The sequence below is a fragment of the Phascolarctos cinereus genome, unplaced genomic scaffold (assembly GCF_003287225.1).
Source record: "Phascolarctos cinereus isolate Bilbo 61053 unplaced genomic scaffold, phaCin_HiC Scaffold_4;HRSCAF=312, whole genome shotgun sequence".
NCBI classification, from domain to species: domain Eukaryota; kingdom Metazoa; phylum Chordata; class Mammalia; order Diprotodontia; family Phascolarctidae; genus Phascolarctos; species Phascolarctos cinereus.
In genome coordinates this window covers 378233219-378256913 of record NW_027555847.1, presented here as the reverse complement: position 1 = coordinate 378256913, position 23695 = coordinate 378233219, and the positions used below count along the sequence as shown (strand labels likewise).

The window sequence follows — 23695 nt, the reverse complement described above, 5'->3', positions numbered from 1 at the left end:
ATTTCTTGAAAGATGATGTCTAGGCTCTTTTTTTGATCATGGCTTTCAGATAGTCCAATAATTTTTAAATTCTCTCTCCTGGATCTATTTTCCAGGTCAGTTGTTTTTCCAATGAGATATTTCACATTGTTTCCTAATTTTTCATTCTTTTGGATTTGTTTTACAGTGTCTTGATTTCTCACAAAGTCACTAGCTTCCAATTGCTCTATTCTAATTCTTAAGGAAGTATTTTCTTCAGTAATCTTTTGGACTTCCTTTTCCATTTGGCCAATTTTTCTTTCTAGGGCATTTTTCTCCTCATTGGCTTTTTGGACCACTCTTGCCATTTGGGTTAGGCTATTTTTTAAGATGTTATTTTCTTCATTATTTTTTTTTGGGTCTCCTTTAGCAAGCTGTTGACTTGTTTTTCATTATTTTCTTGCATCACTCTCATTTCTCTTCCCAGTTTTTCCTCTACTTCTCTTACTTACTTCTCAAAATCCCTTTTGAGCTCTTCCAAGGCCTGGGACTGATTCATATTTTTCTTGGAGGCTTTGGATGTAGGAGCTTTGACTTTATTGTCTTCTTCTGGTTGTATATTTTGATCTTCTTTTTCACCAAAGTAAGATAATACAGTCTGATTCTTTTTGTGCTGCTTGCTCATGATCCTGGCCAATTACTTGAGTTTTAAACTCTTTGTTAAAGTAAAAGTCTGCTTCCAATGTGGAGAATGTACTGTCCCAAGCTTCAGGGGTTTGTACGGCTGTTTTCAGAGATACTTGTAGGGACCTGCAAATTTTCAGTTCTCCCAAGGTGGTATGATAAGGGGCGAGGTGTTTACTCCTTTCCTGGCCAATTATATTTTTAAGGGATTTGTTTTCTTCAGTGTACTTTTTTTTCCAGTTTGCCAATTATGTTTTTTAGGGACTCTTCTACCTCTCTCATTAGACTTTTAAAATCCTTCTTGAGCTCTTCTAAGAAGGCTTTTTGGGCTTCAGACCAGTTCATATTCCCTTTTGATGTTGCAGATGTGGGTCTGTTGACAATGTTGTCGTCTTCAGAATTTCTGTCTTGATCTTCACTCTTCTCATAATATGAGTCCATGGTACGTTTCTTTTTACTCATGGTGTTTCTTTATTCCCTGGCCTTTAAAGAGATTGAGCTCTCCTGCTGGGGAACAGAGGGCACTGACCCAATCTTCTTGTGTTGGGAGCCTAGGTCTTGGTCACTGGCTTTATGTGCTGGGGCCTCTTATGCTGGCAATTGGAGGCTATAGAGTTCTGGCAGCTTACCTCATGTTGGGCTGGAATCAGCAAGGCTGGAACTTTCAGGCAATTCTAGGTTGCCTGCTTTTCCTTTCATTTAGCTTTCTTCACCTCCTTGTAGATGGGTGCTGCAGGATGTTTATCTTCCTGGGGCCCCTTGCAGTGCTGCCTCCCTTGTTTCTGCTAATGCACTGGGAGATTCCTTTGCAGTAGAGTGCCAAGGTACATGGTGGTTTTCTGAGCTGGTTTCCACTGGTTCCCCCTCCCTTACTGAGGCACTCAGAGGTCCAGGTGTTGGTGCTTGCCTACTCTACCACCTGGGCTTCGGGATCTCTTCCTGGTTGACACTTGGAGGTTCTGACAGCTTACCTGGCTGGAATTAGCAAGGCTCAGACTTTAGGAAGACTTTAGGTTGCTTTCTTCAGCTCTTTTCAGATGAATGCTGCAGGGTGCTTATCCGCTTGGGGCCTTTTGTAGTGCTGCTTCCCTTATTTTTGCTGAGGCACTGGGCTGGGCTGCTGCACTGTTGCTCCCCGTCTTTCTTCTAGTTCAGGTGTTCCAGGGTTTTTTTCTGGGGTGATATTTTCTTGGTTTTCAGAGGTTGATAGGGGAGAGTGAGAGCGATTGCCTTTTTACTCCACCATCTTGGCTCCTGGAAGCCCCCCTTGAACTCTATTAACAGACCCCTTGTGGACCCCAGGTTAAGAGGACCTGCTCTGTTATGTATGATTTGCTTTTCTCTTTAAATAAATAATAAATTCAATGTGTAATTTTCAAAACTGTCCTGCTTGTTTGTGATTCCTTCTGGCTTTCCCTCTGGTCTCTTTTGCTCATTTTTCTGTCAGCTTCTCCATCCCTAGACCCCTCCCTCTCAACCTCCCAACTGAAAAAAAAGAATACTCATATAACAAGTAGGCATAGCTGAGCAAAACTAATTCCCATAATGTGTGGGTACTAAAATAGATGGCTTATTTGAATCTTGAGTCCATCATCTCTCTATAAGAAGGTGGACATGCTTCAATCATCCTCTGGAATTTGAAGGTCTTCAGGAATGGAAGCTCTACAGTCTCTCTTGGGTACCCTTCTTAGTGTTTCATCACCTTTGTTGTTGTTGAGTCTTTTTTCAGTCATGTCTAACTTTTTGTGACCTCATTTGGGGTTTTCTTGGCAAAGATACAGGATGATTTGCCATTTCCTACTTCATTTTACAGATAAGAAAACAGAGGCAAACAGGGTCAAGTGACTTGCCCAGGGTCACACAGCTAATAAGTGTCTGGGGCCAGATTTGAACTCAAGAAAATGAGCCTTCCTAATTTCAGGTCCAGTGCTCTATTAACTGCACCACCTAGCTGCCCATTTCATCACCATGGAAGTGTAAATTGATATACCTTTAATTCTAAAACTCTATGATTGTAGTAAGATTATTCTAAGACATAAAATCAAGATTGGACCTTGGAATACTTTTAATAATTTGATTTCTGAGAATTGGTGGTGAAACATGCCTTTCATCTCTCTTTTCCTGATATGATTAGTGTGTTTCGCTTCACTGTACTTTTTTTTTTTTAAACAAGAGAAGATTCCTTTGTGGGTGGGAGTGAATCAGGAGATCATTACAAAGTGCAGCAATAAAACTTTTGAAAAGCATATTAAGTAGTGGCAGCTAGCTGGTGCAGTGGATAAAGTACCAGTCCTGGAGTCAGGAGGATCTGAGTTCAAATCTGGGCTCAGATACTCACTAGCTGTGTGACTCTGGGCAAATCACTTAACCCCAGTTACCTCTTTAACAAATAAAATAAAATAAAACAAAACCATATTAAGTAGACAAAAATTTGTTTCTGTTGGCCTCACATTTTCTCATCAATATCCATATATAGTCCCTTTTAGTCTCATTCTTCTTCTTTGCTTTTTCTCTCTCCTTGACACCTTCCCCACCCCTACCCCAAACCAGGAGCCTATTCTGTGTCATCTTCTTTTAAAACATATTATTGGCGCTTTTTTGATGCAACAGACACTTTCCAACAAATGCCTAAACAACTCTTACTACAAAATCATTCCTAGAAAACAGTTAAGCAAAACAACCTAACAGGGTGACTATGACTGACTAAGCAATCCTTCTAAAATCCTCCTTGAAACCTTATCTAATTTCCTAAAGAAACTATTCCAAATCTGTTCTTACCTCCCCTCACCTCTAACCTTTCATTTTGGCATATGATAACCTCTTCACAGAGAACACTGAGGCCAATCAAAGAAAGCTCAATCAATGACCTCCTCCTCTCCCAAAACTTTTCAGATTATGATCCACCCTATTTGGTTTCCTTTCTATTTCAGGAAAAAAAAAAGATACGTCTACTCTTTACTAAGGTTCCTATGGCTGGACAACCCAGAGTCATGAACATAACAACAAAAGAGCCAAACCTAAAGCGGCATCTTGTGGTAGCCAAATGCAATGGAATTGTCATCCCTTTCATCCCCAAGGTGAAACCAGATAGCAATCAATTTATATATATGTAATAAGCATCCACTAAGTGCATAATCTGTACTAGGTGGTTTGAAGGAAGCAAGAAGTCAGAAAATATGGTTGTTTCTTGGTCATTTCAGAGATGTCCAACTCTTCATAATCCTATTTGGGGTCTTCTCCAGCTCATTTTACAGATGAGGCAAACAGGGTTAAGTGACTTGCCCAGGGTCACACATCTAGAAAGTGTCTGAGATCATATTTGAACTCAGGAAGATGAGTCTTCCTGACTCCAGTCCTGCATTCTATCCACTGTGCCACCTAGCTTTGCAAAGTGCTTTATGAACCTTAAAATCCTTTATAAATGCTAGCTAGCTACTTTTTTTTCCAGCTAGAGTTATGTTTAAAAGGGTTTTCAGGAAAATTCTTAATTACCTAGAAATCTTATTTCCCAGGAAACTTATCCCTTTAACCATGTTAAGTAACCAAGTTTCCTTCTACCTACAAGGTAGAAGTCTCCACTGGATAAATTCTCATAATATCAGATAGTTTCTAGGGATGTCAGGCCTCTGTACATACATATCCCTCAATGCAAAATGTTCAAGTTATGCTTGACTTTGCTTCACCTCCAATACTAGAAACTTACTAGGAGGCTGCTAGATGCAGAGGGTGAAAAACCAGTATGTTGAGAGAAAAGAAACATAAGAGAAAGACAGTAATGGTGTAGTAGAAAGAGAAATGGATTTGCATTTATTTGTATTTATTCCCTTCATATATACTTACAAATGCACAAGTTATACCTCCATTATAATGTAAACTGAAATTGATTTACATATAACTTTTCAGGACTTTCAAGTTTATTGTTGGGAAACTGCATCAAAGAACGTTTGGAGACTATGGGAATATTGTATATTGACTATTTATGTCATATCTTACAAAAATGTGGTTTTTGAGTTTCTCAACCTAGGATAGAGGCAGGTCCCTATATGAGGAAACCCTAATTTGTGGCCAGAAAGATAGAAGTCAATGTCAAAGTCAAGATAGTCACAAAAACCAGAAGAGAAGCTGAGAAAAGGCTACAGAAAGCAATGAAGATAAATAGTGGGCAGAAGAACTGACTTGAACTGAGCCCAGCTGACTAGAGGCACACAGACTCTGCAATTGAGTCCAGGAGCTGATCTGATTGGATGAAATCTCTGATTCTAGGAGCCGATGCAGAAAAACAAAATCCTCTGCTTTTTTGAAGAGCTGGCTAAGAAAAAGCTGTCTTTCCTCTATGGCCATACGAAGTTTGAAAGAGACTAAGTCCCTCAGGGAATTGCCTACATTTTCTTTTACTATCTACTATAGTTGAAAGGGGAGAAATTCCTCAAAGCCCAGGAAGCAGACTTGAATAGTTTTGGAGATCCAGGCTTAAGGGAATGGCTTTTCACTGAAGGGTCAACACTGCTTCAGTACCTAGCCAAAGCAGCAGATCTGGGAAGTTCTATAAGTGCCAGGCTTAAGGCTGCTGTTTGCTAAAAGAGCTTAACACTGACTTGGCAATCCAAGAATATTAGAGAAGTGGCTTTATCCAGCAGTAGATCAAAGAGACCCAGAAAAGGAGCAGGTTTATCTAACAAGTGATGTATGCTATACTGTTCCTTAAAGGGGTGGGGTGAGGGCATTGCTCCATGGCTATTATTTGTTGGTAGAACAATTTGCATGCTTACTGGTTAACATGACCTCCAAGCAGTCAGCATCCCAATTTCTTATAGGGACAAGTAGCATTCAACTAAATACAATTGAACAATCACAAGTCTAAATATCCAGGGCTGCGTGTAAGCTATGCTGGCTGCATCAATAAGTGTCTACCTTCTGCCTGCAGGATGGATAACCCACTGAAGCCCATTCATGATGAAGATTGCAGATTTTAATTATTCTCCATGAGTAAAAAATTCCCACTCAGTTCAGATCACAAGCTTGCATTGATTAAGTTTAAAAGGCAATGTAGGGTGGAGACAAGAAGACCCAGGTTCAAATTCTGCTTCTGACCTTACTTATTAGCTAAATAATTCTGGACAAGTCTCAATTTCTTTGACTTTCAGTTTCCTCATCTGTAAAATAATGAGGGTTGGATTAAACAATCTCTGAGGTCCATTCCAACTCTAAATCTATACTCATAAGACCTTAGGATTTCAGTCTAGAGTTTTGAGTTGCCTGGGACACATGGATTCATTCCCCTATATTCCTTCCTAATAGGTTGCTGGAAGAGCATGAGCCAGGTTTATGAGTGGATTATTGTTCTATGTATTATTATTATTATTAAGATTATTCTTATTCTTATTACTTTTTATCCTATTAGTAAATGTTTCATGATGGTTAATGGCGTCATCTTGCCTGATTTGTGTAAAGGGGAATCACACTGATGGGAGCTCAGGAGCTACAGTTGTAAGTAAATAATGGCTGCATGTCTTCACCATCACTATGGTTTCTCCTACAACCTTGATAGTGAGTTGTATTCACCTGGTTGAACTACTCTGACCTGCCAAAGTGGGTAAAGACGCAGTAAGCAAATCAGCTCCAGGCCATGGAGTCAGAAGAGTTGGAGAGTGTGGGTCAGTAGTACCATGCCACACCTATTTGACACCAGAGCCATGCAACTTACTACCTATGTGACCTTGGGCAAGTTACTTCAACTCTTATACGCCTTAAATTCTTCCTCTCTAAAATAAAAGGGTTGACCAAAATAAAATGAAATGAAATGAAATGAAAGAGCTGGACTAGAGCTCTTAAAGGCCTTCTAGCTCTAAATCTTATGATTCTCTTGAGTAGGTGATCATGGAAAACTATGAAAAAGACATAAGACTCTGTAGGGCTTGAAAGATGTATAGGGTTTAGTTAAGTGGAGGGGAATTCAAAGCAATGGGAAATATCATGAGCAAAGACAAAAAAGTGGAAAAGGACAAGATCTGTTTGGAGACAGTGATAAAACTATCCTGAGCAGAGCAGAAAGTTCTAGCATGGGAATTAGTAGGATATAAGACTGGCAATGCTTAGCATGAAGTTTCAAAGAGCAAGGGAAGATATATTGCTCTGTGCTGGCAATTAATCAAGGAACACAAAGTACACAGTTATTTCTCAAACAGTCATCTGCCCAAGTTGAAGTTATTTATGCTTAATGAGCAATAAAAGAGGGCTTATTCCAAAGATCTTCCACAATGATAGAAAGGTAAATTAGATACATTTTCAATAAGCACACAGGCAAATCAATTCTGGATACTTACAAAGCTTAAAAGTCATATTAGGATCGAGACTGATCTAGCACACATTCTTACTAAGGGACATGGCACCACCCTAGGCATTGTGCTAGCCTACTACATGTTCAAGAAAGGAAAATCCTCTGTCCTATGGTTACGTAATTGATTAAACACTGTGAGAACAAAGATCATAACTTAAGTGTCAGAAGTACTTTCTATACTTAATATTTAAATATATGTAATACTTAAAGGATTAGTAATTTTATTTCCATGAATATTCTCATCACTAGTATAGTTCATACCTCACTACCTGGTAGATGGTTTTAAAATTTACTGTACTCCCCACCCCCAATCAATATTTTGCAGCTGTGTCATCTTGCCATTAAAAAAAGAATCTCAGTGCTCTGTCTTAATGGAGTAGGACTGCTATCGTTTTTACTGTATATTTATTGGGGGGGGAACGTATTAAGTGTACAAGATTTAAAGGGAACACCATTTGTATTTTAAAATCATATTGCTAAGACGTAGATGTTGTATAATAGAAGGAAAAAATACAATCTGTACATATATAGATATTCATAAAATATATTCAAAATAGATACAAGGTGACCTTGTGGCAAAGATGCTAGCAGTTAGGGTAACAGGAAAGGCTTAACGTAGAAAGTAGGGGTTCTAAGAGTCAGGGCTGAGGAGTTAATACACTGCAGGCATGAGGGACAGTTGGTACAAAGACATGGAGGCAGGAGATTGAATGTTATATGTAAGGGAAAATAGGAAGATTCATATTGTCTGGAGTTGGATCATAGTATAAATGGAGAGGAGTAGTTTGTAGCAAAGGTAGAAAAGGCTAGTTGGAACCAAATTGTGAAGAACTTTAGAGCAAACATAGCAGATTATATTTGATTCTAGAAATACTGGGGGGCTGCTGGAGTTTATTGAATAGGAGAATGATAGAGCCAGACCAGTACATTAGGATAATTCTTTTGGCCACGGTGGGAAAGACAGATTGAATGGGAAGAGATTTAAGACAGGGTAACCAATTATTAGACTATTGCAATAGTACAGGTGAGAGGCAAAGAAGGCCTGACCTAGGGTTGGGGCTGTGTAAGAAGACAGAAAGAGACAAATGTAAGAAATGTTGTGAAAGTAAAATGGCAATATTTGACAACTGTATGGATACTCATCTTTATAGAGATGAATAATTAAACCTATGGGAGATCACCAAGTGAGAGGGTGTAGAGAGTAGCAAAGAGGGTCTAGGACAGAGCCATGGGGTACACCACTTTAGGGGACATAGATGGTGATTCTGAAAAGAAACTGAGAAGGACTGGTCAGACGCATAGGAAAATAGGAGTGTTACAAAAACTCAGATTAGAGGGAATATCCAAGGGGAAAGTGTGGTCAACAGTATCAAATGCTGCACAAAGATTAATAAGGAGGAGGGCTTAGGTCATTGGAAATGACAATTAAGAGATTACTGGTAGCTGCTGGGAGAGCAGCTTCCACTGAGTCATAAAGTCAGAAACCAGATTGTAAATGGTGGATGAATGAGAGGACAGTAAGTAGAAGTAATTAGTGTAGACTAAATTGTAGTAGAAGTACTCATATAGATAGTTTGGGGTTTTCATTTTGTTTTTCTAGCTTATAAATTCTTTGAAGGCAAGGACCAAGTTTTATATTTCTATAATCTCCACAGCTTTCAGTAAAGTGCTGAACACAACAGGGACTCCGTAAACTCTCACTGATTGAGGGGAGATTCTCCCCAGTTGTGTCGTCTTACAGGAGATGGTACTGTACCTTTCTTTTAAAAAATCTTCAAATTCCTTGCAATTCTTTCGGCCCTCATTCAGATGCTGAATAATGCTGTCATAGCCAACTGTGCTGAGAAACTGTGGACACTGTGGGCATGAGAGAAAAAAAACATTGCATCAGAGCTAGTGAAGGAGAGAAAAGCTAAGATTGTGAGGAGAGCAGCCTGTCTAATGGAAAGTTTCTGAAATGACGGCCTCTGTGCCAGGAAACAAAAGGAGAAGTAAAAGGAAATGCTCTCATCATAATCTCATACGAGTTTTCAAAATTGTAAATTAGAGTAAAGTGAAAGGAGGATCATTGGAAGGAACCCTGTGGAATGACTACAGATAACTCTCTGATCCAACTGAGGGCTAATGATCTAAGCAGGTTAGGAAACCCTGAAGAAATAATTTTTAAAAAACCACTCAGCTAAAAGTCACATAAAACTTTTTTGCAAATATAATGTATATTGCAGGGTACTTTGCCCAGCAAATAAATCAACTGGAAAGTTTGGGAATTAACATTTACATAATCATAGAGTTGGAAGACAATCTCAGTGCCCATCTAACCAGACCCATTTCTGAGCAAGAATCTCCCCCATGATACTCTTAATATGTAGCTGTCTAGACGAGGCTTCAAAACTTTTAGTGAAGAGTAGCTTGCCACCTCCTGAGTCAGCCCAGTCGAGTAGATTTAATCATTAACAAGTTTTTCCTTATATCAAAACCAAATTACCATATTCCTAATTCTGTACTCTGGCCCAAGTAGAATAATCTAATCCTCCTTTCATACAACTAATTCTCAAAGGCTTGAAGACAATCATTGTGGCTTTGCCCACTCCGGCCTCTTCAACCCGCTTTAAAGAAAAGATTCTCTTCTCCAGGTCAAACATCCTTGCATCTATCTAATTTCCTAGGGTTATGGTTATTACTGGAGCTGGGATTTCAACCCAGGTCTCTCCTGACTCCAAGGCCAGTTTGACCCACTACATAACACTGTCCTTCATTCTTGAAAAAAAATCAATCAGTTGGAACAATCCATTTGTTCCTATTTTTTCAAGTAAAAAAAACCCAGAAATTGCTGTTATATTTTATCATAAGCTCTTTCTAAATCTACTGATATAATTAATCCTGATTTTTGTGAACTTTGTTATTAATATGATTCATTCAGTTTATAGTTTTCCTAATATTAAACCAATCCTATATTCTTGGTATTAAACCCAACTTGGTCATAGTGTATAATTTCTGTGATAGGTTGCTTTAACCTCTTTGTGAAAATTTCATTAAAAATGTTCTCATCTAGGTTATGAGGGATATTGGTTTATAGTTTTCTTTTTTGGTTTTGATTCCTCCTGATTTATATATCAAGACTATATGTATGTCATAGAAGAGATAAAGTAAAATCTTTTGTTTGTTGCTATTTTTGCAAATAATTTATGTCATATTGGAATTAATTGTTCTCTGAATGTTTAATAGAATTCACTTATTAATCCATCTAGTCTTTGAGTTTCTCAGACCCTAAAATGAAAGGCTGTCAAAAACTCTTCACCCACGGATCACCCACTGATCACATCCTTCCTTGAAATCCTGTTGTACTTGCATAATTAACAATGTATGTTCCTTAATTGCTTTGAAGGGACAGCATGATACAGAGATGAAGGAGCACTGGGATGACGGGTGTCACAAAGTGTGGGATCAAGTCTCAGTTCTATCCCTCAGACGGGTCATCTACTATCTCTGAGCCTCAGTTTCCTCATCTATAGCATGGGGATAATACTGTCTTCACTACATACCTCACAAGGTTTCTGTAGAGATTGAACAAGGGGAGGAGGAGGAGGCATAGAGGGACAAAGAGAATCTGGAACTGAAAATAAAAAATAAATTCATGAGAAAAGAAAAAAGATAAAACAAGGAAAAGAGCCCCCAAACAGAACACTGTGTAATTAGAATGACCAAATTGTCTCTGTGGAAGAGGTGAGAAAACGTACCTCCACCTCTTCTTTGCAGAGGTGTGAGACTATGGATGTGCAACATTTCATATACCATCAATATATGGTTAGTTTTCAGAACTGCTCTCTCTACCTCTTTTAAATGCTTCACTGTTACAAGGGATAGCTTGAAAGGTAGGGGATTGGGGTAAGATGTATTCAGAAATTCAGCTGATATAAAAACAAAATATTTCAATAATTTTTATTTATTTTTTTTTTAGGCAATTGGGGTTAAGTGACTTGCCCAGCAGGATCACACAGCTAGTAAGTGTCAAGTGTTTGGTCTGAGGCTGAATTTGAATTCAGGTACTCCTGACTTCAGAGCCGGTACTCTAACCACTGCGCCACCTCGCTGCCCCTCAATAATTTTTAAGATATTAATTTTAAGATATTGAGACCAAATGGATTTATAAATAAAGTTGAAAAAATTTAAAGAACAAGTCCTACCTGGATACCTCATTGTGAAATGGAGGTGACTCTGGATTCTTGAAAGCTATGCCATTCAAATATAAGCTTTGACATGTTATACCATGCTAGGGAGGTTTCAAATATTTGGTGGGGGCCACACAATGGGGTTAAGTGACTTGCCCAGGGTCACACAGTTAGTAAGTGTCAAGCGTCTGAGGTCAGATTTGAACTCAGGTCCTCCTGACTTCAGGGCTGGTGCTCTATCCGTTGCACCACCAAGCTGCCCAGAGAGGTTTCGAATATTGTCTTGGTGATAGAAAGAATCTGCTATCCAAAGACATAAATAGCCAAGTACTGAGAAGCTCATCTGTAGGTGGCACTATGAGGGGTGGGACAGGGCTTAAATTATTTGGTCATGGCAACCCAAGATAAAAAATTAAACAAAAATGACTCATTCCCATGTAAACCTCAAAAACTTTTGAAGTGATAATGGCAGTGGCAGAAAAAAGGGGTAGTGGACATGAAGTATTGTAATTTTTAGACCATCTATAAATATAACTGGAAGTACTCAGAATGGAAGACCTTTATCCAGTAGCCAACAAACTAATTGGTTCTTGGAAGAACTAAACAATATCAACCATGAAATTTTTGCTTTAAATGAAATCAGAAGTCAAAAGGATATTTGAACTAAATGGAAGGGTGGATCACAAATTTTCCCTCAAGAGGCAAATAAAGAAATTAACTTAGAAATCATTTACCAAAAAGTAATAAACACCATCTCATATGACATCACCTTGTCATGCAGTATTCATGCTGAGAACAAGCAAGACCACCATAAAGGTGAAGACAATTTGTATGCCAACACTATCACAAAGGATAAAGAGGCAGGGAAATTCTAAAAAGAATTTGACAAGATGCTTTAAACCAAGTCCACATACTCTGATGTGTGGTTACCTCATTACAAAGATGGCCTCAGGGAATGATGGTGAAAAATATGTTGGAAAATATGGCTTAGGTTTAAAAAACAAAAAAGTCAAGGGCTTGCTGTCAATTCAAAGGTTTCATGATTATGTATCAGAAATACTTTCTTCCAGAAAAGAGTTGAAAGGTCCTAGGCGTAGTGCACACTCAAAATGAAACTGATTCTTATCTCAAATGTAAATGACTGGTTACTGATATAAGAAGCATATTAGAATCAACTGTTTATGATATCAAGCCACTGATAGTTAAAGCAAAGGTCAAAATCAACATCAAATTAGAAGGATAAGGAAGAAGAAGAAGACACAGCAGGTATTTGCAACAATTTCAGTCTGGCATATTCAAATGACTCATCAATGTTCCCTCAAAAAAAAAAAAAGGATGTAAAAAGATCAAAGTATTAGGGAGTGGGGAGAGACTAAGCAATTATTAAATAGGTATATGTTCTACTGTGCTAAGCACTTCACAAATATTATCTTATTTGATTTTCATAACAACCCTGGGAGACAGGTACAATTATAATTCCATTTTTTACAGCAGAAAAAAAGTGAGGCAGACAGAGGTTATGTAACTTGCCCAAAGTCAAACACCTAGTAAGTGTGTGAGGCTGAGCACTCTGTCCACAATCCACCTAGCTGCCTCTATTTTCCCTTGATCGTTACTATTTCCTGAGACATAACAAAATAGAGTTGAGAGACAACATTAAAAACAGGAAGACCTGGGTTCAGGTGTTGCTTCTGATACATACTGGCTGTGTGGCTCTCATCAAGTCACTTAAACTCTCAGTGGCTCAGGCAACTCTGTAAGACTCTAAGTTGCATACTAGGTGCCAAACCAAATTGGTAAAGGGAGTTTCCTCATTTGAAGTTCCTTATGCCAATGAATTTAGAGTTCCGGTCCAAAATAATTACAATTTCCTGTAAAAATTTAACTTAGATAAGACAGTCACCCCAAGGAAGCAAAAAGAAACCACATAATCAGCATTTATCAAGTGGAGAGACATAGCAACCAAGGGCAATACTATTTAAAATATAAACACATTTACAAAATAATACACAGGAGGATGTCAGAAGATTATGACTAGTATTTCAAAAAACAGCAAAAAGCAATGGAAGCAAAAACCAGTTTATAGAAAGCTTGGTATGAGACCTGAGCCACATCGTCCCCAAATCATTCAAAGATGAAACTAGCAGGACAATAAAAAATTGAAATCAGAACAGATGTGTCATTATTTCTCTAATAATCTATTTTCAACATTACTGGCAATGGACCTATCAATCCAATCAGGATGCTAACATCTCAATCTCCCACATGCTTAATAGGTGTTGAAAAGGCATTTCAGGTGCCAAAGTTGAGAAGGACAGCCAGATCAGATCACTTTCTCTTTTAAGTTACTTATTTTCTTTCCAATTCTCTCCTCAAGAACTTTTATTTTATTTTTTAATCTCTTGAATCATTTTTCTTTCTTTCTTTCTCTCTTTCTCTCTCTCTTTTCTCTCTCTTCTCTCTCTCTCTTTCTCTCTCTCTCTCTCTCTTCTTTCTTTCTTTCTTTCTTTCTTTCTTCCTTTCTTTGTCCCCATGATTCCTGAAATATCCTTCATCTCCCAGGGTTAGGCCTTCCCTAGATCTTTGAGGTATAGAACATTAGATCTTAAAGGATTTCTATGGCCTCTTAAAACAGAATATTAGGTACCTCAGAACTCCTGGGCCTGAGCTGTCCTGGTCTGGGACAGATTTGGTATTGTGACACCAACCTGTTCACTCACTGCCACTCCCCAAGTGTTTCAAGGTCCCTATTTTGCAATTCTGACCACCTCGGAATTTCTGACCACTCTACTTACTACTCTGGTCTTTCTTAGGAGAGCCCTCTGTTCTTTCTCTTCTGCAGAATCTTGAAGATTAAATATATCCTGTCTCTGCTCTCTGATCTGGCACTGTGGGGGATGGAGACAAAGGCATGGGAAGGGGGCAGAAATTGCCTTTACTGGTGCTAGCTTTGTTGGTGGGCCCCCTTTCCTAGGATGAACAGCTACAGATGACTTGTCATGTGGAGGCAATTATAATTACATTATCTTTCCACTGAAACCTACTCATCCCCCAAACTTCCCTGTTACTGTAGAGGACACTGCCATCCTTCCTGTTACCCAGGTTTTCACAACATCAGGAGTGAGGGATGCCTGATCAAAAAGTTTGGAGACCCTTGGTTTAAGGAACTCAGATCATCTAAGTCACTAAGAAAGTAGGTAAGGAGAGTAAGACCAGGAGTTAGATGACCCAAGTTTTAGTACTGGCCTCATTACTTCCTAGCTAATTAGGGAAATCGCTTACCTTATGAAGCTAGTTTCTTCAAAATTAAAATAGAAATAATAATACCTTCCCTATTTATTATCTCATAGGCTTATGGATCAAATAAGAAAATGCATTAAAGTTCCTAAAGCCCTTCACAAACTTGAAAGAGTATTATTATCACCCCCATCATTATCATCATTTGAGGGCAAATAAATTTGTATTATTCTTTCCAAGCCTCATTAGTATTTGGAATCAGATTATCTGAGTTTAGTTCCCACTTCTGATACTTATTACCTGTTCGTTAAGTAACCTGTCAATGGACAGCAGGTGCAGCACCAGGTAAACAGCCAAGGTCTGCAGCCACTCTCACAAGCCAGAGACAATGCTCCTTCCACTCTGGGAGCAGTGTTCAAATTTAAAAGAAAGGGAAAAGGTTGAAAAAAGAGAGAGAGAGAGCAAAAAATCCAACCATAAAAAGTTATTATGGTGCCAGGAGAGACCAAGACTTGAACTCAGAAGAGGACAACAATGTCAAAACAACTACGGGCAAAACAACCCCAAAGAAAAACAGGAAGTGGTCTCAAGTCCACAAAGAATTCACAGAAGAGCTCAAAAAGTTGCTTAAAAATCCTATCACATCACTAATGTGAAAATATGTTTAATAGGAATATATATGTATAGCCTATATCAGATTGCGTGCCATCTTGGAGAGGGAGGTTGGAAGGGAGAGGGAGAAAAATTTAAAACTCAAAAACTTATGGAAGTGATTGTTGGTAATTCAAAATAAATTAATTAAAAATTTAAAAAAATCCTATCAGAGAGGAGAAGAAAAATTGGGAAAAGAAATGAGAGTGATGCAAGAGAATTATGAAAAAAAGAGTCAATAGCTCAGAAAACTGCTTAAAAAGTAGAATTGGCCAAATGGAAAAGGACATACAAAAATCCACTGAAGAAAACAACTTCTTAAAAAGTACAATTAAAAAAATAATAAAAATAAAAATAAAATAAAATGAAAAGAGTACAATTGGCCAAATAGAAAAGAAACTACAAAAGCTGATTGAGGAAAACAACACCTTAAAAGCTAGAATTGGGCAAGTGGAAGCTAATGACTCTATGAGATATCGTGAATCCATCAAATGAATTCAAAAGAATGGAAAAAAAATGGAAGAAAATGTAAAATACCTCATGGGAAAAATAACTCACTTGGAAAACAGGTCCAGGAGAGACAATGTTAGAATCATTGGACTACCTGACAGCCATAATCAAAAGGAGGACCTGGAAAGCATCTTTCAAGAAATTATCAAGAAAAACTGCCCTGAGTCCTGGAACCAGAGGGCAAAATGGGCATTAAAAGTATCTACCAATTACCTCAGGAGAGAGATCCCAGAATAAAAACCCCAAGGAACATTATAGCCAAATTTCTGAACTATCAGGTCAAGGAAAAAAATACAAGTGGCCAGAAAGAAACAATTCAAATATTGGGGAGTCACAATCAGGATCACACAGGACTTGGCAGCTGTACCATTAAAGGATCAGAGGTCATGGAACATGATATTCTGGAGGACAAAGGAGCTAGGACTACAACCAAGAATCACTTACCTGGCAAAATTAAGTATCATACATAAAGGGAAAAAAATGGTCATTCAACAAAATAGAAGGATTTCAAGCCTTTATAAGGAGAAGACCAGAACTAAACCAAAAATTTGACCTCCCTTATCAAGACCCAAGAGAAGCAAAAACAAGTAAAAAGGAGAAAGAAAACATAAGGGATTCAAGAGAGCTAAACTGTTTACATACCTATATGGGAAGATGATTCTTGTAGCTCTTAAAAATTGTATCACTAACAGTACAGACAGAAGGAATATACATCAATAGAGGGTACAAGTACAAGGTGAATTTGAGGGAATGACATAAAAATAATGAAGGGATGAGAAAGAGGATATGATGAGTGAAGAAGGAAGAAAGAGGTAGAATGGGGTAAATTATCCCAAATGAAGAGGTGAGAAAGACCTATTATAGTAGAGGGGAAGATGAGAAGGTAGGCAATGGACATCACTTGAACCTTACTCTCATCAGTATTGGCTCAAAGAGGGAATAATAAACACAATCAGTTGAATACAGAAATCTATCTTACCAGACAGAGAAGTAGGAGGGGAGGAAATTAAATAAAAAAGATGGGGAGTGGGGACTGACAAAAGGGAGAGCAGATAAGGGGAGGTGGTAGACAGAAGCAAAACACTGGTGAGGTGGGAAAGGGTGAAAGGAGAGAGAGGACAAACAGGAGGAAGAATGGGATAGAGGGAAATACACGGGTAGTAATCATAACTGTGAATGTGAAAGGGATGAACTCTCCCATAAAACGGATATCAGAATGTATCAAAAACCAGAATCCTACAGTATGTTGCTTACAAGAAACATACTAGAAGCAGAGAGGGACACACCCAGAATACAGATAAGGGGCTGGAGCAGAAGCAGAAGTAAAAAAAAAAAAAGCAGGGGTAGTAACCCTAATCTTAGACAAAGTAAAAGCAAAAATATACCTAATTAAAAGAGATAAGGTGGCACAGTGGATAGAGCACCAGCCCTGGATTCAGGAGGACCTGAGTTCAAATCCCACCTCAGACACATGACACTTACTAGCTGTGTGACTCTGGGCAAGTCACTTAACCCCCTTGCCTAGCCAAAAAAAAAAAAGATAAGGAAGGAAACTCCATCTTGCTAAAAGGTACCATAGACAATGAAGCAATGAAATTAGAAGAGAAAGGAATAGTCTACCTGTCAGATCTATAGGGAAAGGAAGAATTCATGACCAAACAAGAAAGAGAGAGCATTACAAAATGTAGAATAAATTATTTTAATCATATTAAATCAAAATCTCTTCTAGAACTGAGTCTCTGATCCTATGAGCTTTTGCCAAGGCTCCATGGGATTATTCAAATTTGAGCAAGTCAATTAGCTTTAGCAACAGGAATTCAAATAGGGAGCAGATGTCTATCTTTCCTTTTTTTTTTTTTTTGCTTTTAGGCAATTGGGGTTAAGTGACTTGCCCAGGGTCACACAGCTAGTAAATGTCAAGTATTTGGTTTAGGCCAGATTTGAACTCAGGTCCTCCTGACTTCAGGGCTGGTGCTCTATCCACTGCACCACCTAGCTGCCCCAATGTCCATCTTTCCACAGCCAGAAGAATCAGAACCAGAAAAAGCCAAGGAAAAAGTCTGTAGGGAGGCTTGTTCAGCTACTTGCTGACTAAGAAAGGCACTGCCTGTAAATCAAAAAGCTTGAGATCTTTCCATCATGTAGAAACCAACTTTCCTGCCTGCTACCTGTGCCTTTCTCCCCTTTCTGGGATTCACCTATGTGACAGCATTGGGAATACTTGGTTATTTCCAAAATCTCTTGCTGAAACTGGATCAGTATCACTCTGAAGAGACAGCAGGTACTTACATAATGATTTTAGCAGTTCTCCCTCTTCTTCCCACAAAATACTTCTTGTACCTACTAAGTGAGGCCTGAAATTCCTTTAATGAGAAAAAGTTTGACAGGATCTACAACAGTGGGTACCAGAGGAGGGCTTAGAAGAGGACCTTCTTACAAAGCTTAGGTATGAATAGCTTAACACAGAGCAACAGTTCCTGAAAAAAAGGAAGGGTGGAGAAAGAAAACAAAAAGGCACTGTGTACCCAAAGAAAGGGAAGGAACATCAGGGGGATGTGGAAGAAAGGAGAAAAAAAGGCAAACTGGGGGCTCCCCAAAACTGACTTTACAATCTTGACCCACACTATCTACAGGCACCTGTTTGAACAGCAGCTCATTTAAAAGAACAGAACCAGCACTAGCTGAGATGGAAAGACACAGAAGAAATCTGGCACCTGGTCACTACCATGGGGGAGGTTTTACAGTCTAATGAGGAAGACAGAAACAAAGAAGAGGAAGGGGACAAGCATCTGTTAAGCACTTATTACACAGCCAGCCACTGTGCTAAGCACTTTATAAATATTACCTCATTTGATCTTCACAACAACCTTAAAATAAAGGTGCTTTTATTATCCCCATTTCACAGCTAAGGAAATTGAGGCAGATAGAGGTGATGTGACAAAGAGAAATCTACACAGTAATAATTTATATAATAATGACACTTTATAGGCACATAGCACTTTAAGGTTTATGCTTTCCTCACAACAACTAAGTATCAGTATTCCTATTTTACATATGAGGAAAGAGAGACACATAGCACTCATGACATCTCACCTGGATTATTGCAACAGTCTTTTAATTGATTTCCCTCCCCCAAGCCTCTCCTCTTTCCAATCCACCCTCCAGGAAAGTGCCAAAATGGCATATTCCTACACCATAGCAGTTCTGACCATATTGCTCTGTTCAGTAAACTCCAGTGGTTCCCTCTCACCTCCAAGATAATACAAATTCCTCTGTTAGGCACTGAGAGCCTTTCATGACCTAATTCCAGCCTACCTTTCCAGGACATTACATATTACTCTCCTTTACCCATTCTACCTACATCCCAGACAAACTAGCATTCTCATGATATGATGTTCATATGATGTTACTCTGTGTTCTGGCCTCAAGGCCTGTAAGGCACTCCCTCCTTGACTCTATTTAGAATCCTTCACTTCCTCCAAAACTCAGCTCAAATACTGTCTCCTCCTACATAAAGCATTTCCTGATCTGCTTCATCCCTCCTCTGACTTCCCCTACCCATCTTGAAAATTGTATTCACTTTGTATGCATTTTGTATCTACTCATATGTATACATGTTGTTTCTCCCAATACAATGTAAGCTCTTTGAGGGCAGGGACTGTTTTAATTTTTGTCTTTGTATCTCTAGTGCCTAGCACATGGGTGATGTTTAATAAATAAATGCTTGTTGACTTATGCCAAGTCCAGGGCTCTTTCCACCATGCACAGTGCCTCTGTGAAGATGAGGAAATATTACCATCTTGGCAGCACCCACTAGAGACACAGTCACACACAAGAATCTGTGGTCTAACTGGAACAGATTTAATAGCTAAAGACATGAGATTAGCCAAGGAGATATCTGTTGAGGAAGTGAAAGGTATATCATCCCATGGTTGCAGTGCTGGCTTCCCCAGAGGAGCTAGTACCAGATGAATGGCAGAAGATATTAGTGGAGAAGACTATCCAAAAGAAATTCATGACTATCTGTCAACATTTGAGAATTCCCTTCAGTCTGTGGATGAAATGCTAAAGATCATGATGTCAGTTTCTAAAAATGAGTTACTGCAAAAATTGGACCCACTTGAACAGGCCAAGTTGGATTCAGTTTCTGCTTATACACTGAATTCAATGTTTTGGGTTTACTTGGCCACTCAAGTGGTTAATCCCAAGGAACATCCTGTAAAGCAGGAAATAGATAGAATAAGAATATATATGAACAGAGTCAAAGAAATTACAGACAAGAAAATGTCTGCCAAACTGGATAAAGGAGCTGCTTCAAGATTTATAGGAAATGCTCGCTGGGAAGTCAAACCAGAAAAAGGATCAAAGTCCTCAAATAAAGGAAAAAGTGAATCTTTGGAAGTGAAAGGCATCTGGAAGAAAGATGTCCACCATGTGGTAGGTACTGGGAATACAAACACAGTCTCTTCTCTCTAGGAGCTTACATTCTAATGGAGGTCCATTGCTAGATAGAATATTATACGAGAGAGTAATGGTCTTGGTATTTACTGGATTCATCTCCTGCTTCAGGTGTTTCATTTTAAAGAACAAATGAGAGAATGTATAAGAAGTGTTTTGCAAATCTTAAAGCCCTATATAAATGAGTTATCTTTATTAGCAGAGGGAGGGAAAGCACTGAGGAAAAGTAGGAGACAACTTGAGTCACTTCCTAAGAATGGTACTCAGTGCTTCCAAAAGTGAGGAACAAAAGCAGACTTAGATGTCAACTAGTTCAACTTTACAGATGAGGAAGCTGAAGACCATAGAGCTTCAGTAATTTGCCCAAGATCACACACTGTAAATGGCACAGCTGGAATTTGAACCACCACTCTAACTTTCACCCTTATTGATTTTTCCAGGTGTAGGCTCAATACATATTTGTTGACTACTGCTTCTGTTGGTCTATCACCTACTCCTCCACTTTGTATTTTCACCGTTGCTAGTAAAGATTCTTGTCCATAGTTTTACAAGGAAATGAGGTTTAGTAGAGATTTGTTCAGTTGTTATAGTGTCTTTGGAGAAGGAGGAAATCCACTTTAGGATGTGGCTTTTAGAATGTGAACTGAAGCTAAATTTGTCTTTTGCGTGAGGATATCCCTCAGCTATCATAGTGTTATATGGGGAAAGTCTTCCAAGAAGCACAGAAAGGGGACAATAATCCATTTTCCGTTGAGATTTGAAAAGGAAGAAAATCAAAGATATTATGTGTTAGGTGCTGCAGAGAAGGCTATAAAGCCTTGATGAAAGAGCTGAGACAAAAGCAGGGTAAGATGAGTATCAGGAGGAGCAAAATATCCCCACCCATTGGTGATCCTGAGTAACTCTGGAAACCCTCATGGGCCTTAGTGTCTATCATAGCCACGTAACTCAAAAGTAACATAGCAATCATAGTATTTGTAAACAAATCTTTCGGGTGCACAGAGGGCCTAAAAGAATCCATCAGTGAATTCTTTTATAAAGTAAATACATATGACATCTAACAGTTTTTTTCTGAGATTTCATAATATTGAGTTTGCTCAATGGGTGTATGTTTCCTGCTTTACAATTCATTCCCACAAAGATCTTATTTCCTGTCATTTTCAGTCAAAGCTATCCTATTGACACTAGTTCATTCGTTTCCACTGAATCGGACCAATATCTAGCAAAGTGGGTGTAGCTTCGAAAGTCCTAGGAAAACTGCAGGACTAAGCAAAAGATGGAAAATAGGGGAAGTCAAAGATTAATCTTTAGCATACCAGCCCCACATACTTCCTACTATGTACTCAAGTGGAATGCCTGGAGACATACAGAGATAATGACACTTGTCTAACTGTATAACTTGCCCCAGAAGGAATTTATGATCATAGATTTAGAGTTGGAAGGGACCTTAGAAACCATTAAAAACAATGCTTTCAGTTTTGCAGATGATACTGACTTAAGCACTATGCTAGCCTTCTCTTAAAAGAGATAAATTTTTTCATAGTCCTCAACTATGAGATATTATAACTTGATAACTGTGAGCAAGTCACTTTTAGGCTCTCTGCGACTTGGTTTCCACATGTGCATTCCATGTTCACAATGATTTTACATTTCTTTTTTTTTGTTGGGCAATGAGGGTTAAGTGATTTGCCCAGGGTCACACAGCTATTAAGTGTTATGTGGCCAGTGCTCTATCCACTGCACCACCTAGCTGCCCCTGTACTTGCATTTCACATGACTGTGAGGAAAGTGGTCCACTGCACAGGATGTGTCCATCCCAAAGCAGGTGAAGATGAAGTTCTTGTCATGTTCTCTTCGCCCTACTCTCCTGAACCAGTTGTGGTATCATACCTGGATCCTTACTCTGAGCTCTGAACTTTGGCTGATGTGGACCTAATTGGGGGGCAGAAAGAAGTCATCAACCCTAGCTTATCCAGTTCTGTCCCCAGGGGAAGACAGTGTAAACAAAAGACCAAAAACTAGATAAAAATTCAGAGAGATGCCTTTAACCTACCCTTTTCAGTCCGGGGAGGTAAATATGAAACAGTGCTGACCAGCTTCTGAAGGAAGCTTTTTTCTTTAGAGGGTACCTTGAATATAGTGGGCTCTTAGCAAATGTGATGGAATTCCTTGTTCCAATAAATAAAATATCAGTGGGGCAGCTAGGTGGCGCAGTGGATAGAGCACTGGCCCTGAAGTCAGGAGGACCTGAGTTCAAATGCGACCTCAGACCAACCACTTGACACTTAATAGCTGTGTGATCCTCGGCAAGTCACTTAACCCCAATTGTCTTTAAAGAAAAATAAATAAATAAATAGAATATCAGTGATTAGGAAAACTTTCACGGGAAGATACATTTTAAAATGCATGTTACTAGTCACCTTCTGCAACAGAAGCAGATAGGAGCATATCTTCCTTTCTGAACTGAAACTGGAAATTAGAACTGACCCTAAGAGGATTTCTCCTCCTTCTCCTTGTATTCTATAGCTTGAAGAATAGTGAAATATAAGACTAATTAATGATAGTAATATATAGATCCTGAAGTATTTGTTTCCACCTTCCTTCTATTAAGCTATATCTCAGTTTCTTCCTCTAGAGGTGATCTCTCCTGGTCGCTGGATGAAACTGTGCTGGTAAAGTATTCAGTGATATAATCCTGAGGTACCCTTAGTAATGGCTGAAGATATCTCCCGGATATGTTTGCATTTTATTAGGGAACTCTAGAAGACACCCTCGCCTGCCTAAAAACATAAAGAACTAAAGGAATGACTCTAATGGTTGGGTTTCATGGCAGGCTGTTAGGGGAGATATTTTAGGGCAGCAGGGTCCTTCCTAGTGCCACTCTTCAGGACGGAAGGAAGGAAGGAAGGAAAGAGGGAAGGAGAGAGGAAGAAAATATTTAATATGCAGCTATTATGTGCCAAGCACTGCGTTAACGCCTTACAAATATTAGGTTCTATTATCATCTCCAGAAAACTGCAAAACTTCATTTTTAAAAATCTCTTGCTTCATTTCTTCTAGGTATTCATATAGCCCTTGTTGAAAATACCTTTTTTCCTGTCCCTCCACCCTTCTGAGAGATGTTTTCAGATCCGAAGCGACCCAAGCTCAGAACGTCCTGGCCCTGAGTGAGGAGAGCCCTTCTAGTTTCACAGAACGGGAGGAAGTGGAGAGAAGAGGGGAGGGGGTGGGAAGTTCTAAGAGAAAAGAAAAGGGAAGGAAAAAGATAAAGAATAACAAGCTTGCTTATTGTTGGCAATGAAGTCCCGTAAAAGGTCCCCGCCTTTTCCTTCCCCGTAGACCATCGGGATTTGCCCCGACTAGCACTTGAAAAGGTTCCTAGAGACGGGACAGACAGGTGAGAGAACCAAACCCAGAAATGTCCCCTCTCTAGCTATCCCAGTGCTAATGGGAATAAGCTACCAAACCAGCCGGGTCCAAGGGTTGGTTCGCCTCCTCACCACCTGCCAGCCTGTCCTTTGAATCCAGAAATTCCGAGTTCGAAAGGACCTCCGAGGTTCCCTAATGTGCTCTCCTCCCAGCTGCGAGTCCCAGGGCCTCCGCTGCCGGCAGGATTCCAGGAGCTGGCCCTCCCTCCCAGAATCTTTCATTCCTCCCCCTTGCAACTTCAGCTGAGCTGTCCCCTTTCCCA

General features: G+C 39.1%; 1 protein-coding gene and 1 pseudogene across 1 annotated transcript in view; one reads left to right on the top strand and one right to left on the bottom strand.

Annotated features, from left to right (window-relative positions):
- PSTPIP2 (proline-serine-threonine phosphatase interacting protein 2) overlaps positions 1-23695 on the bottom strand; it is an 81919-nt gene that overhangs the window by 58024 nt on the left and 200 nt on the right. The window contains exon 2 of the mRNA XM_020985759.2: positions 8736-8836. Within this exon, the coding sequence (XP_020841418.1) occupies positions 8736-8836 (101 nt within the window). The remainder of the gene's footprint in view (positions 1-8735; positions 8837-23695) is intronic.
- Positions 19519-23679, top strand: LOC110207996 (nuclear nucleic acid-binding protein C1D pseudogene; annotated as a pseudogene).